Below are 16,536 nucleotides of genomic sequence, written 5' to 3' on the forward strand. Positions count from 1 at the left end.
CATCATACCGCTCAGGAAGGAGACAGGTTTTGTGTCCCAGAGATGAACATGCTTTGGTCCGACATGTGCATATCAACTCAAGGACAAAAGCAAAAGACCTTGTGAAAATGAGGGTTGTACAGTTGTGGCCAAAAGTATTGACACCCCTGCAATTCTGTCAGATAATACTCAGTTTCTTCCTGAAAATGATTGCAGTCACAAATTCTTTGGTATTATTATCTTCATTTAATTTGTCTTAAATGAAAAAACACAAAAGAGAATGAAGCAAAAAGCAAAACATTGATCAATTCACACAAAACTCCAAAAATGGGCAAGACAAAAGTATTGGCACCCTCAGCCTAATACTTGGTTGCACAACCTTTAGCCAAAATAACTGTGACCAACCACTTCCTGTAACCATCAATGAGTTTCTTACAATGCTCTGCTGGAATTTTAGACCATTCTTCTTTGGCAAACTGCTTTAGGTCCCTGATATTAGAAGGGTGCCTTCTCCAAACTGCCATTTTTAGATCTCTCCACAGGTGTTCTATGGAATTCAGGTCTGGACTCATTGCTGGCCACCTTAGAAGTCTCCAGTGCTTTCTCTCAAACCATTTTCTAGTGCTTTTTGAAGTGTGTTTTGGGTCATTGTCCTGCTGGAAGACCCATGACCTCTGAGGGAGACCCAGCTTTCTCACACTGGGCCCTACATTATGCTGCAGAATTTGTTGGTAGTCTTCAGACTTCATAATGCCATGCACACGGTCAAGCAGTCCCGTGACAGAGGCAGCAAAGCAACCCCAAAACATCAGGGAACCTCCGCCATGTTTGACTGTAGGGACCGTGTTCTTTTCTTTGAATGCCTCTTTTTTCTCCTGTAAACTCTATGTTGATGCCTTTGCCCAAAAAGCTCTACTTTTGTCTCATCTGACCAGAGAACATTCTTCCAAAACGTTTTAGGCTTTTTCAGGTAAGTTTTGGCAAACTCCAGCCTGGCTGGGGTAAGAAGTGGGGTCTTCCTGGGTCTCCTACCATACAGTCCCTTTTCATTCAGATGCTGACGGATAGTACGGGTTGACACTGTTGTACCCACGGACTGCAGGGCAGCTTGAACTTGTTTGGATGTTAGTCGAGGTTCTTTATCCAACATCCGCACAATCTTGCGTTGAAATCTCTTGTCAATTTTTCTTTTCCGTCCACATCTAGGGAGGTTAGCCACAGTGCCATGGGCTTTAAACTTCTTGATGACACTGCGCACGGTAGACACAGGAACATTCTGGTCTTTGGAGATGGACTTGTAGCCTTGAGATTGCTCATGCTTCCTCACAATTTGGTTTCTCAAGTCCTCAGACAGTTCTTTGGTCTTCTTTCTTTTCTCCATGCTCAATGTGGTACACACAAGGACACAGGACAGAGGTTGAGTCAACTTTAATCCATGTCAACTGGCTGCAAGTGTGATTTAGTCATTGCCAACACCTGTTAGGTGCCACAGGTAAGTTACAGGTGCTGTTAATTACACAAATTAGAGAAGCATCACATGATTTTTCGAACAGTGCCAATACTTTTTTCCACCCTCTTTTTTATGTTTGGTGTGGAATTATATTCAATTTGGCTTTAGGACAATTCTTTTTGTGTTTTTTCAATTAAGACAAATTAAATGAAGATAATAATAACAAAGAATTTGTGTTTGCAATCATTTTCAGGAATAAACTGAGTATTATCTGACAGAATTGCAGGGGTGTCAATACTTTTGGCCACAACTGTAGCTGGTAATATTGTGTCAATATCCACAGTGAAACAAGTTTTGTATCAACATGGGCTCCAAAAGAAACATAAAAAAGCCAGATTAATGTTTGCAAATGCACACAGGAACAAAGACCTTAAGTTTTGGAGTCATGTCCTGTGGTCTGATGAAACTAAAATTGAACTTTTTGGGCATAATGACCAACATTACATTTGGAGTAAAAAGGGAGAAGCTTGGAAGCCTAAGAACACCATCCCAATTGTGAAACACGAGGGTGGCAGCATCAAGTTGTGGGGTTGTTTTGCTGCAAGAGGGACTGGTGCACTTCACAAAATAGATGGCCTCATGAGAAAAGAAGTCTATATGGCAATACTGAAGCAACATCTCAAGACATCAGCCAGGAAGTTAAAGCTTGTTTGGAAATGGGTCTTCCAAATGGACAATGACCTGAAGCATACTGCTAAAATGGTAACAAAGTGGCTTAAGAATAACAGAGTCAATGTTTTGGAGTGGCCATCACAAAGCCCTGGGCAAAGTTGAAAAGGCAGGTGCGAGCAAAGCAACCTACAAACCTGTATCAGTTACACCAGCTTTGTCAGTTTTGATAAAAATGGGCCCAAATGGGCCCAAATTCCAGCCAACTATTGTGAGAAGCTTGTGGAAGGATATTCCAAACGCTTGACCCAAGTCATTCAGTTTAAGGGCAATGGTACCAAATACTAATTAAATGCATGTAAAGTTTTGACTTTAAAGTAAGTAATACAAATTCCTTAACCCCTTAATAACCGCAATACGCCTTTTAAAGGTGGGAATTAAGGGTACTTATGCCTCAGCGCCGGTTTTTAACGGCACTGAGAAATAAGTGTATAGCGCCCCCCACCATTGGAATTTCTCTGGGTTCACGGCTACCAGGAGTAGCTGAGACCCCAGAGAACATTATTTGGGTCAGTTTTACCAACCACAGTGTTGCAGTCGCCGTTATTAACGGAATAATGACGACCGCAAAAAAATCTGATTTCCCATGTAATTTCTCTCTCCTCTGACGTGATCACACATCAGAGGAGAGAGAAATGGGGTCCCCAGATTCCTCCCGGTACCTCCAGTGTCCCTGCATCCTGCTGTGAAGTCCCCCTGCCGCCGGCGTCTTCTTCTGGGAAGAAAATGGTGGGCGCATGCGCAGTACGCCCGCCAAGATCTGCCGGCTGGCAACAATAGGAAATCTTTCCTATTGGTTCATTTTGATCACTGTGATAGACCCTATCACAGTGATCAAAATAAAAAATAGTAAATCAAACCCCCTTTTTCACCCCGTTATTTAGGTAAAAATAATAAAATAAAAAAGTATTTATTTTCATTTTTCCATTAGGGTTAGAGTTGGGCTAAATTTAGGGATGGACTAAAGTTAGGGTTGGGCTAAAGTTAGGGTTATGCTAGGGTTAGGATTGGGCTAAAGTTAGGGTGGTGCTAGGGTTAGGGTTGGGCTATAGTTAGGGTTGGGGCTAGGGTTAGGGTTGGGCTAAAGTTAGGGTTGGGCTAGGGTTAGGGTTGTGTTTATGGTTGGGATTATGGTTAAGGCCCTTTTACATTTAGCGATGCACAAGCGATCCAACCAGCGATCCGACCCGGTCAGGATCGCTGGTGCATCGCTAAATGATCGCTAGTGAGCTTTCCTACAGAAAGATCTCACAGCGATGCAGCAGCAACGCAGCTCACGATACTTACCATTCACACACAGCGATCCTGCGTCCTCCCGCCCGCCTCCACGCGTCGCTGGACGTCACAGCAGGAAGTCTCAGCAGGAAGCGCCCGACGAGAAATGGAGCTGGACATTCTCGCGCGATCAGCGATGAGCAGCGGGGGAGCCGGTCGCTGGTAAGTATCACACATAGCGATATCGCTAGCAATATCGCTATAACGTCACAAAACCAGTGACGTTTTAGCGATATTGCTAGCGATATTGCTTAGTGTAAAACCCCCTTTAGGATTGGGGTTAGGGTTAGGGGTGTGTTGGGGTTAGGGTTGTTAGGGTTATGGTTAGAGTTGGGATTAGGGTTAGGGGTGTGTTGAGGTTAGGGTTGGAGCTAGGATTGGGGGTTCCACTGCTTAGGCACATCAGGGGGTCTCCAAACGTGACATGGCGCCACCATTGATTCCAGCCAATTTTGCATTCAAAAAGTCAATTGATGCTCCTTCCCTTCTGAGACCTGCCATGCGCCCAAACAGTGGCTTTCCCCCCATATACGGGGTATTGGCATACTCAGGAGAAATTGCACAACAAATTTTGTGGTCCATTTTCTCCTGATACCCTTGTGAAAATAAAAAAAATGGTTCCAAAGTAAATTTTTTGTGAAAAAAGTAAAATGTTCATTTTTCCTTCCTCATTGCTTTACTTCTCGTCAAGCACCTTAAGGATTAATAAACTTCTTGAATATGGTTTTGTGCACCTTGAGGGGTGCAGTTTTTAGAATAGTGTAACTTTTGGGTATTTTCTGTTATATTGACCCCCCAAACTCGCTTCAAATGTGAGGTGGTCCCTAAAAAAATGGTTTTGTAAATTTTGTTGGAAAAATGAGAAATCTCTGGTCAACTTTTAACCCTTATAACATCCTAACAAAAAAAATAATGTTTCCAAAATTGTGCTGATGTAAACTTGACATATGGGAAATGTTATTTATTAACTATTTTCTGTGAAACCACTCTCTAATTTAAAGGTACAAAAATTAAAAGTTTGAAAATTGTTAAATCTTCAAAATTTTTGCCACATTTCCATTTTTTTCATAAATAAATGCAAGTTATATAGAAGAAATTTTACCACTAACAAATGAGTACAATATGTCATGAAAAAACAAACTCCGAATCAGAGGGAAACGTTGAAGCATTTTAGCGCTATAATCTCATAAAGTGACAGTGGTCAGAATTGTAAAAATTGGCTTGGACATTAAGTACCAAATTGGCTCTATCACTAAGGGGTTAAAAGTTTGGGGTTCATACCAACCAGTGTGTGTCCTGCTGCTAAACACCGAAAACTGATTTCTATTAGAAGTCTGGTGAAAAGTTCGGAGTTCCGAGGGAAGGGAGAGAGAGAGTTTTTTCCAGCTCCCCTTACACTTCAATGGGGTTTGGTTTTTGGTAAAGTTCTGGTACTTGAACAGAACTTTGAACTAAAGGTCTTGTCAGGTACCAGAACCTGAATTTCCATGAGTTCGGTCATCCCTGGTTACTTACTGAGCTGATTGCTGTAGTTTTGATAAAAACACTGTTAAATCAGCAGTTAGATTATCACTATTTATCATTCTCGTCCATAGTCATAAATTCTGTATAATCTCACACTCATCACTAATTGTCAGCTTTCTGCCTATGCACACAGAAAGCTGCCAATCAGTGGTGTGGTGTGGTGGGTCAATCAGAAATCAGCATTCATTGTATACCCCTCCTCACATGTAAAGCGCCATGGAATAAATGGCACTATAATAATAAATAATAATAATGAGAACTGCTAGATCTGCAGCAGAGAAAACAGTGATTTTATCAAAATTGCAGCAAGAAGCTCAGTCAGTGATACATTGCTTGAATCAGTATCTCTGCCCCACATTATGCTGCTCTCAGTAGTAAAATCCTGATGACAGATTCCCTTTAAAGTGTATGGGTCCACAGTATTATGTACCTCAGTCCTTATGAATCGTATTAATATTACTTTTCGGATACAAATATCTCTACAATATGGCATTCAATGGAATGTGGGACATTTTTTTCTTGTGCTTGTTTTGTATCATTATGAAATTGGCACCATTTGGAGGTACAGTATTTCTCCATAGACTTCTATGGTCAGCATGTAAGGTGCACAGGGCGGTAGTCATTGGCGAGGGGCTGCTGTGTTCCCACACCCTGGCACCCTGCAAATAAACGGTGTCCTGATTCCCATGTACTATGATTGTGGTGAAGTGCACTCACGCTTTGGTTGCAGGCCTAAGCCTTCTCTGGTCTCTGGTTCTTTGGGTTCAGGACCCACCCTACACACATTATGGGACATACAATTCATTTTTGATGTAGAACTTCACTTAACTGACCATTTTCCTCATAATGAGACACGCCGTATTGGGCACAGACATTTTCCGTTTTCAAAGTCCATAGCACAGCATGTTCTCATGTCCGCACTTCGCTTGCCCTGAGCTATCCCTTCCTGGTCTGGCATCTCTAGCCCCTGGGATACTCCTTCCGGCTCTGCAGCTTCCATGAGTCCCATCCCAAGTCCCGTATGTGATTCAACTTCTTCCCCTAGAAAGGATTTGAGGCACACGTCACAGTGCCTCGGTTGGACCATAGTCCCCGCATGTTCCACTAATATCCGCTCCGAGTTTTATGGCTGACGTTTTCTTCATGTTGAACAGACCGTGCTCCTCTTGTCCTCCAGCTTCCAACTGCTGCTATCTCTCCATCCAAAACTCTCACTCTCCCTCTGACTGCCTCTACTCATGAATTGTCCCACTGGTTAACTGGCACTACCCCTCCCCTAATGGAGCGGCTCAAAAACACATTACCTGCTTATTAACCTGTACCTATCTACTTTTTAATTCTTTCGTGCTGACCACTGCACTTTCCCATTGCTTATCTATACCTGTGTACTATACTTAACCTTATGTGTTATACTGTCATGTCGGACGCTGTTCACACCACAGCATCCGGCAGGCAGAGGTAGTTCCACCTCCAGCCACTATAGCCTCAGTGGCGCCGGTTTGATCTTCAGGCTCTCGGGGGTTAATCCTGCTGGAGACCAGGTTGGAAGGTTAGTCACGCCCACGGTCTTTAAATAGTCATACTGGCATATGGGCGTCGCCGATTATAGCTTGTGTTTCATACCAAGTGGTTCCGGTCTGGAGTGGAGGTGTTCAAGAGAGAGAGATTCATATCTGGTGTCGTATGATCCGTCGTTATCCTTTCTCCTTCCCATATTTGTGTTTAGTTGTGCCCTGTTCACATTACTGTTTATTCCTGTGTGTGTGCGGCGCAGTGCAGTTTAAGTTCTCCCTGTCTGTCATTATTTGTGTGGGAGCTTTGGTGGTGTGACTCCTCACTGGGTGGAGGGTGGAGGGTTAAGTGCAGGGCTGAGCAGGAGATAAGGAAAGGTCGGAGGCTCAGGCATTTGCACCTTCAGCAAAAACCCTGGGTTGAGGGTCAGACAGGGTTTCCCCTAGTAAAAGGGACACCACAGGGGCCCCGGGTATTTCAGCCTTAGTTGAACTAAGCCCCCGTGACATTATAATCGGCCCACATTTTTTCAGGAGTCCATGGATCCATTAGATTCCATAACCCGCCAGTTGGCGGCGCTGTCCATACAGGTCTCCGAGTTGAAAGGGGCAGTTCAGCAGCAGGGCCTGGTAGTAGCAAAGGTGCAAACGGCATCTGCAGGTATCGGTGCAGAGCCGAAGTTTCCGCTGCCAGAACGATTTTCAGGCGATCGCAGCAAATTTGTCGTATTTCGGGAGGCCTGCAAATTATACTTCCGCATGCGGCCAATATCCTCAGGTAATGAGGCCCAGCGAGTAGGGCTGGTGTTGTCATTACTGAGTGGTGACCCCCAAGCATGGGCATTTTCCTTACCAGCTGACTCTGCTACATTTCTTTCGGTCGATAATGTTTTTTCTGCCCTCGGACTCATTTACGATGACCCTGACCGACTGGCTCTAGCGGAATCTAAAATCCGCGCCCTCTGCCAGGGGGAGCGCTTGGCAGAAGACTATTGTTCGGAATTTCGCCGCTGGGCTGTAGACACACAGTGGAATGACCCAGCACTGCGGAGCCAGTTTATTCATGGGGTATCAGGGAGGGTGAAACAAGCCCTCCTGATGTATGAGACTCCGGCATCATTGGAGTCTGCCATGAGTTTGGTGATACGTATTGATCGCCGTTTTCGTCAGGGGGCACAGGAGACGCTACCTCTGGGGGAAAACAGAGGTGCAGGTGTGGTTGAAGTAGATGAGTCCCCTGAACCTATGCAGATTGCTGGCGTGGCACAGGTTCAGCCTCGCGCTCCGGGGTTCCGGAAGCCCGGAGCATGTTTCTACTGTGGTAAAGGAGGTCATTATGTTAACGTTTGCCCGGTACTACCTAAGAGGGTCACACCGGCGGAAAACTGTTAAGCTCAGAGGGTATGGAGGAGACCCAACTGAGCGTATGCATATCCTCCATGATGGTATCTCAATGTATGCTCCCTGCCAAGGTTATTATCGCCGGCAGAGAGCTACCTATATCAGTGTTTGTGGATAGCGGTTCCGCCACCAATCTCATAGATGAGGAGTTTGCACACACCGCCGGGTTTAAGATCGAAAAACTTCCTCACCCCATACAGGTGGTGACCATTAATGCTATTCCCCTCCCTCAAGGGGAGATTACTGAGTTGGTGGCAGAGGTGAAATTCCACATTGGGGTCCTACATTCTGAGTCGGTTACATGTAGGGTCCTCCGTAATCTCCCAGCACAAATGGTCCTGGGTTTTCCATGGTTGTCCAGGCACAACCCGGTAATTGATTGGAAAACTCAGGACATAGTACAATGGAGTGGTTTCTGCCAAGACAATTGCTTGGCCACATGTGTGTCCGCCGTGACGCCCAGCCTGCCGGAGGCTTTGCAGGATTTCGCGGATGTTTTCTCTGAGAAGGGTTGCTCAGAACTGCCTCCACATAGAGCCTATGACTGTGCTATTAGGTTAAAACCCGGGGCCAAATTACCTAAGGCCAGGATGTTTAATATTTCTGGTCCTGAGAGACAAGCTCTGAAAGACTACATCGCGGAGAGTCTGAGCAAAGGTCACATCCGGCCTTCGTCCTCGCCTGTAGCCGCGGGGTTTTTCTTCATTAAGAAGAAAGATGGGGGGTTATGCCCGTGTCTGGATTTCCGAGAGTTAAACCAGATTACTATCCGTGATCCCTACCCAATGCCGTTGATCCCGGATTTGTTCAACCAGGTAGCGGGGGCGAAATGGTTTTCCAAGCTGGACCTCAGGGGGGCGTATAACCTCATAAGGGTCCGTCAGGGGGATGAGTGGAAGACGGCGTTTAACACTCCTGAGGGTCATTTTGAGAGTCTGGTTATGCCGTTTGGGTTGACCACCGCGCCTGCCGTTTTCCAACATTTTATTAATGATGTATTTGCTCATGTCCTGGGGAGATTTGTGATTGTATACCTGGATGATATCCTCATTTATTCTAGCGATCGGGACACTCATTTGGAGCATGTTAGGCAGGTGTTACAGTTGCTCCGGGAGAACCAGCTCTATGCTAAGCTGGAAAAATGTTTATTTTTTGTCCAGGAGTTGCCCTTTTTGGGATATATTGTGTCCGCAGCCGGTTTTAAAATGGACACCGCTAAGGTGCAAGCGGTGTTGCAATGGGAGAGGCCGGAGAGTCTGAAAGCACTCCAGCGGTTCCTTGGGTTTGCGAATTATTATAGGAAATTTATAAAACACTTTTCGACTGTCGCCAAACCGCTCACGGACATGACAAAGAAGGGTGCCGATCTGGCGAACTGGCCTGAGGTGGCTATACGTGCATTTGAGCGTCTGAAGAATAGTTTTGCTTCAGCCCCCATTCTGGTGCAACCAGACGTGTCTAAACCTTTTGTGGTAGAGGTTGATGCGTCAGAGGTGGGAGTGGGGGCAGTACTGTCTCAAGGCTCGTCCTTGAGCGAGATGCATCCATGCGCCTACTTCTCCAAGAAGCTGTCGCCGGCCGAACGGAATTATGATATCGGCAACAGGGAGTTGTTGGCCATCAAACTGGCTTTTGAGGAATGGCGACACTTCTTGGAGGGGGCGGCTCACCAGGTCACAGTTATCACCGACCATAAGAATCTGCTCTACCTGGAGTCGGCCAAGCGTCTGTCTCCTAGGCAGGCTCGCTGGGCATTGTTTTTTACTCGTTTCAATTTTCTTGTGACGTACCGTCCCGGGGCTAAAAACACCAAGGCGGATGCTTTGTCTAGGTGTTTTCCGGGGGGAGAACCTCGGGAAAAGCCGGTACCCATCCTCCAGAAAGGGGTAGTGGTCTCGGCTCTCACGACTGAGGTAGAGGCGGAGATTGCCGAGGCCCAAGAGGAGGTACCACCAGGACTTCCCACCAACAAATCATTTGTACCCCTGCATCTTCGGCCTAAGGTGTTGAAGGAACACCACGATTCGGTACTGGCTGGTCACCCAGGGGTGAAGGGCACCTTAGAGCTGGTATCGCGTCGTTTCTGGTGGCCCAAAATCCGGCAGGACGTGGTCTCGTACGTGGCAGCTTGCATCACGTGCGCTAGGGCTAAGTCACCCCGAACCCGTCCTGCTGGCACGCTACAGCCTCTGGGGGTACCCAATAGGCCATGGACAGAAATCTCCATGGATTTTATCACTGACTTGCCAGCCTCGGCAGGGAACACGGTCATCCTGGTGGTGGTTGACCGTTTTTCAAAGATGGCGCATTTTGTGGCGTTGTCCTCTTTGCCCAATGCTAAGACGTTGGCTCAGGTATTTGTGAAGGAGGTGGTCAGACTCCACGGAGTACCGTCTGACATAGTATCTGATAGGGGTACGCAATTTGTGGCGAGGTTTTGGAAAGCTTTTTGCTCTAGGTTGGGGATCAAGTTGTCACATTCATCGGCGTTTCATCCACAGTCTAATGGACAAACTGAGCGCATGAACCAAAATCTAGAACAGTATTTACGATGCTTTGTGTCCGACAACCAGGAGGAGTGGTCTACTTTCCTTCCTCTGGCCGAATTCGCATTAAATAATCACCGCCAAGAGTCATCAGGAGAGTCTCCATTCTTTTGTGTGTACGGTCAACATCCTCAGTTTTGTACCTTACGTCAGGGTGACTCCGGGGGTGTCCCGGAGGAGGATCAGCTAGGAGCCCAATTGTCATCAGTCTGGAGGCGGGTGAAACAGCGTTTGTTGAGCATGAGTGCCAGGTACAAACGGGTGGCTGACAGTAGACGCGTGCCAGGTCCGAACCTGTGTGTGGGTGAATGGGTGTGGTTAGCTACGAAGAACATAAAACTCAAAATCCCATCTTTAAAACTGGGTCCAAGGTTTATTGGGCCTTTTAGGATTTCTGCCATCATTAACCCAGTGGCTTATCGGTTGGAACTTCCTGCGGTGTACAGAATACATAACGTTTTTCACAGGGCTTTATTGAAAAAGGTGGTAGGCTTGGTGGACACGACGCCGATGCCACCTCCAGTCATGGTGGATGGCGAGTTAGAGTTCGAGGTCGCCAAGGTGGTGGACTCTCGAGTAGTACGCCGTACTCTTCAGTATTTGGTGCACTGGCGGGGGTATGGTCCAGAGGAGAGGTCTTGGGTTCCAGTCTCAGACATACATGCGGATCGGCTGGTCAGTTCTTTTCACCGTCGTCATCCGGACAAGCCGGGTCCTATGAGTCTTGAGGGCCCTGGGGTCCCTCGTAGAAGACGGGGTACTGTCATGTCGGACGCTGTTCACACCACAGCATCCGGCAGGCAGAGGTAGTTCCACCTCCAGCCACTATAGCCTCAGTGGCGCCGGTTTGATCTTCAGGCTCTCGGGGGTTAATCCTGCTGGAGACCAGGTTGGAAGGTTAGTCACGCCCACGGTCTTTAAATAGTCATACTGGCATATGGGCGTCGCCGATTATAGCTTGTGTTTCATACCAAGTGGTTCCGGTCTGGAGTGGAGGTGTTCAAGAGAGAGAGATTCATATCTGGTGTCGTATGATCCGTCGTTATCCTTTCTCCTTCCCATATTTGTGTTTAGTTGTGCCCTGTTCACATTACTGTTTATTCCTGTGTGTGTGCGGCGCAGTGCAGTTTAAGTTCTCCCTGTCTGTCATTATTTGTGTGGGAGCTTTGGTGGTGTGACTCCTCACTGGGTGGAGGGTGGAGGGTTAAGTGCAGGGCTGAGCAGGAGATAAGGAAAGGTCGGAGGCTCAGGCATTTGCACCTTCAGCAAAAACCCTGGGTTGAGGGTCAGACAGGGTTTCCCCTAGTAAAAGGGACACCACAGGGGCCCCGGGTATTTCAGCCTTAGTTGAACTAAGCCCCCGTGACATATACATTAGGAACATTATACACACATTGTTCATTATCTGCGCACCTTAGTGCCTATAAGGTTCTATGTACAATATACCCACATAATGTTATCTTCAGAGAGAGAGGCATATGACCATCCCTCTCACACCCTTACAAGCACATAACCGGCATGGAGTCATCAGATGGATGTCTTCAGAATGACAATCATTGACTGAATTGTTTTATGATAAATTTTTCTTTTCAGGTCAACCAGCGGAATACTGGCAGTTGTATCATGTCTCTATATCAACCAAAAATAAGTTCCGTGTAGTGTTTGAAGGAGTAAAAGGCAGTGGATCCTCTGCTGGGGGAATTTCAGTTGATGACATCAATTTTTCAGAGGCCAAGTGTCCACATCATATCTGGCACATCCGGAACTTTACCAACCAGCTAAGCAGTCTATCCCAGCCGATTTATAGCCCACCGTACTATTCTAAGGATGGGTACGCTTTTCAAGTACAACTTTCATCCAATGCTGATAACCTAGAGATATTTTTCCATCTCATCTCTGGAGAGAATGACAACAAACTACAATGGCCGTGTTCTCTGAGACAAGCGACAATGACGCTCATGGATCAAAATCCAGATATTCGAAAGCGCATGTCAAATCTGCGGAGCATTACAACAGATCCCAACCGCCTGACGAGTGAGTAGAATACATGATTTCTCATCGGAATTGCAATATGTAAAAGACTTAAAGTTTAAGCTGCTCTGATTTTTTATTAACCTAGAGCTAAAATCCATCAATAAGATTTATGATAATATAGCAAAAATTAAACTTGTTATTGTCCACTACCATTAGTACAAGTACAAGGACTAAGTACATGTGATATCAAATGACACTTAGAAATATAAAGAACAAATAACTATAAAATAGCACTGATTAATTTGCTATAACGACATAACAAATTATTAATGTGAATAAAAGACTGTTTGTAATATATAGAAAGTTTCATGGTATGAAATGATAGGCGGAGTAATCCTAACCTTACAATCCTCCATACTCATGCTACTGACTCCTGGGTCTCCTGCCCTTCTCCGTATCTTGACCTCCAGCGATGATGTTTCCACACACCAATCACATGTCCGTGTTGAACCATTGTACTGGAGGCCGATGTCCTGAGACTTGTGGGCAATATTTAAGTATAGCCTTCATTTGTTATTTTATAGGTAACAAAAAATTAGGAACTGAACTACCCCTTTCAAGGAAGTAGCATATTATTTTAAGCAGATTTATCAACATATTTCACAATACAAGCAGCAAACCTTATTAAATAGATCTCTTAGGGCCTGTCACACTAAGCGATATCGCTAGCAATATCGCTGTAACGTCACTGGTTTTGTGACGTAGCAGCGATATTGCTAGTGATATCGCTATGTCTGATACTTACCTCCGACCGCTGCCCCGCTGGTTATCGCTGATCGTGCGAGAACGTCCTGGACTGTTTCTCATCATCAGCTTCCTGCTGGGCTTCCTGTGGCGCCGACGAGCGACGCGTGGACGCGGGCGGGAGGACGTCAGGATCGCCTCGTCTGACAGGTAAGTAGCGACCCCCGACCCCTGCTATGTCGTTGGTGAGATCTGCCTGTGTGGCAGCTCACTAGCGACCACTTAGCGATGCACCAGCGATCCTGACCGCGTCATATCGCTGGTCGGGATCGCTGGTGCATCGCTAAGTGTGACGGCACCTTTAGACCTGATGAGGCTGGTGTATTTACCTTTAAAATTTGTGTCAGAATGGCTACAAAATTCTGGTGTTAGGATGAGCATTTTATGAGTTAAGCATTAGAATGAACTCAGTGTATTCCATTCCCTCCCTCCGACACAGACCCACAGAGCCTAACTGACAGCTGAAGATCGTACTGAGGAGTGTGTGAGCTTAGCAGTGGCAGGGAGGAGGGACACTGAGGAATTGTTATTCAGACGAAGGTTACATTCACACATTTATTTATTTTTCTTTATTTTATTCACTTATATAGCACATTAAAACAGCACTTTATAGATATCATCATCACTGTCCCCATTGGAGTTCACAAATTAGATTCCCTAACAGAATGTCCTTGTAGTGTGGGAGGAAACCGGAGAACCCATGCAAACACGGGGAGAACATAAAAACTACTGCACATCTGTGTGAAGTGTAAGTGTGCTTTCTGATTTTTTTTTAGCACATAGAGGAAGTGGATCAGAATAGCATCTACTCGGAGTCTCATGGATCTCACACTTGGCTCTGTGATTTTCACAGATGTGCAATTATGCATTGCTCCAAAAAATTGTGGCTTTTAAAAGTGTTTTACGCCAACTTTCTTGCATAAACACTTCGATGAATCCGGGACCTATGGGTATGTGCACCATCTGACTAAAAAAAAAATCAGGCAGCACTCGGACATTTGATACAGCTATGTAAATGCTTCCATGCTGTACGCTTCCATGATGAGCTTTTGGCTGAGCTTTTGATATTTCAGATTTTCTGCACCATTTCTGCAACCATTAAGGAAAATAAGTTATTTGCATTTTTTTAAAAATATGCAGCATGAAAAACTCACCAAAAATTCATTGTGAGAACGTAACCTAAGATGGAGTTAAACTTTCATAAAGGGTGATGCAGCCTTTCTGACAAGGATACAGCAAACTTATCAGTTCTAAGAGTTCAGTTCTAATTGGAACAAATTAAAAATACCCAAAGGATACAGGCCAAATACAACATTATGGCTGTACAATCTGCAGCTCCTCACTTTTGAGCTTTAGTAGGTCTAAGACCAGAGTCACACTAGCGTAAAATACGGATGAGTGCTATGCGAGAAAACTTTGCATAGCACTCAGACCAGTGTTAATCTATGGGGCAGCTCACATCACCGTATTTTCTCGGGCGTATTCTACATGCGTGTAAAATCACAGCATGCTGCAATTTTACGCCTTTATCAGCCGAGTCTCGCCAATGCAAGCCTATGGGTGCGAGAAAAAATCGGACACCACACGGACCATGCAAGTGCTGTCCGATGTTTACACACCGGTGTCCTTTGAAAAGCCGACAATTCATGGGCAGCCGACAATTCATAAAGATGTCAGTGACACACACATAGATACTGTATGTAGTAATCGCAGGCACGGGGGATTCAGGCCGCAGCCGAGGATTGGAGTCGGGCAGTGCCGGCCACAGGCGACCGCGGGTAGGCCACGACCGCGGACTGAAGCTGGCTGGCGGCAGCCACGGACGACAGCAGGCAGGCCGCAACCGCGGGCCGGAGTGGGGCAGTGGCGGCAGCAGGCAGGCCGCGGGCTGAAATGACAGGGGCGGGTACGCTGTCGTGTGGTCAGCGTCTCCCTCCTGAATCGTCCGGGGCTGTCTCTCTACTGGCAGTCGTGGATCTCCCTCCGTCCTCGCTGGCTGTCGCTCACTCCTGTGGGCTCTGGCTCTCTGGCGTCGTCTAGACATCCTGCTCCTTCTCCCCTGTTCCGTCGACTGCCCCCTACTGGCGTCCATAGCTCCTTTTATATTGACTCCACCCCCACTCCTTCTGGAACTGTCTCTGGTCCGTCCTTACAATATATCCCCCGGAAACAGTCTCCCTGGGAACCTTGGTGACTGTCCCCCTGGTTCCAGTCCAGTTACACAGTGGGACTCTCCCTCCTACAGATAGATAACACGTACAGTTATATATATATATATATATATATATATATATATATATATATATATATATATTAGCTGAAGAACCCGGTGCTACCCGGGCATAGTAACTAACTGTGGTTAGTTATAACAAATTATAATTACCCTCCATCCCATAGTCCCGTGCCCATATACCCATCATACATATTCTCCATCCCATAGGCCCGTGCCCATATACCCATCATACATATCCTCCATCCCATAGTCGAGTGCCCATATACCCAGCACACATCCTCCATTCCATAGTCCCATGCCCATATACCCATCATACATATCCACCATCCCATAGGCCCATGCCCATATACCCATCATACATAACCTCCATCCCATAGTCAAGTGCCCATATAGCCATCACACATCCTTAATCTCATAGTCCCATGCCCATATACCCATCATACATATCCTCCATCCCATAGTCTATCCTCCATCCCATAGTCCAGTGCCCATATACCCATCACACATCCTCCATCCCATAGTCAACCATTATGACAACATAATGAGTGGCTGGGCTTGCAACCTATGATGACATCAGCATCGCCATGGCAACCATTATGACATAATAATGAGGGGCGGGGCTTGATACACACACACTTTTTCATAGTAACTAACTGTGGTTAGTTATAGCAAATTATAATTATCCTCCATTCCATAGTCCCGTGCCCATATACCCATCATACATATCCACGATCCCATAGGCCCGTGCCCATATACCCTTAATACATATCCTCCATCCCATAGTAGTGTGCCCATATATCCATCACACATCCTCCATCCCATAGTCCGATGCCCATATACCTATCATACATATTCTCTATCCCATAGTCCCATGCCCATATACCCATCATACATATCCTCCATCCCATAGTCAAGTGCCCATATACCCATCACACATCCTCCATCCCATAGTCCCATGCCCATATACCCATCATACATATTCTCCATCCCATAGTCCCATGCCCATATACCCATCATACATATTCGCCATCCCATAGTTGAGTGCCCATATACCCATCACACATCATTCATCTCATAGTTCAATGCCCATATACCCATCATACATATCCT

The 16,536-nt window shown here is 46.0% G+C and overlaps 1 protein-coding gene across 1 annotated transcript in view; it reads left to right on the forward strand.

The window, feature by feature from the left end:
• Window positions 1–16,536, forward strand: part of LOC141096870 (meprin A subunit beta-like) — an 89,894-nt gene that overhangs the window by 51,198 nt on the left and 22,160 nt on the right. Inside the window, exon 11 of the mRNA XM_073583730.1 lies at window positions 12,009–12,449. Within this exon, the coding sequence (XP_073439831.1) occupies window positions 12,009–12,449 (441 nt within the window). The remainder of the gene's footprint in view (window positions 1–12,008; window positions 12,450–16,536) is intronic.

This window comes from Dendrobates tinctorius, unplaced genomic scaffold (genome assembly GCF_039654945.1).
Source record: "Dendrobates tinctorius isolate UK_male_01 unplaced genomic scaffold, ASM3965494v1 ptg000081l, whole genome shotgun sequence".
Taxonomy (NCBI): Eukaryota; Metazoa; Chordata; class Amphibia; order Anura; family Dendrobatidae; genus Dendrobates; species Dendrobates tinctorius.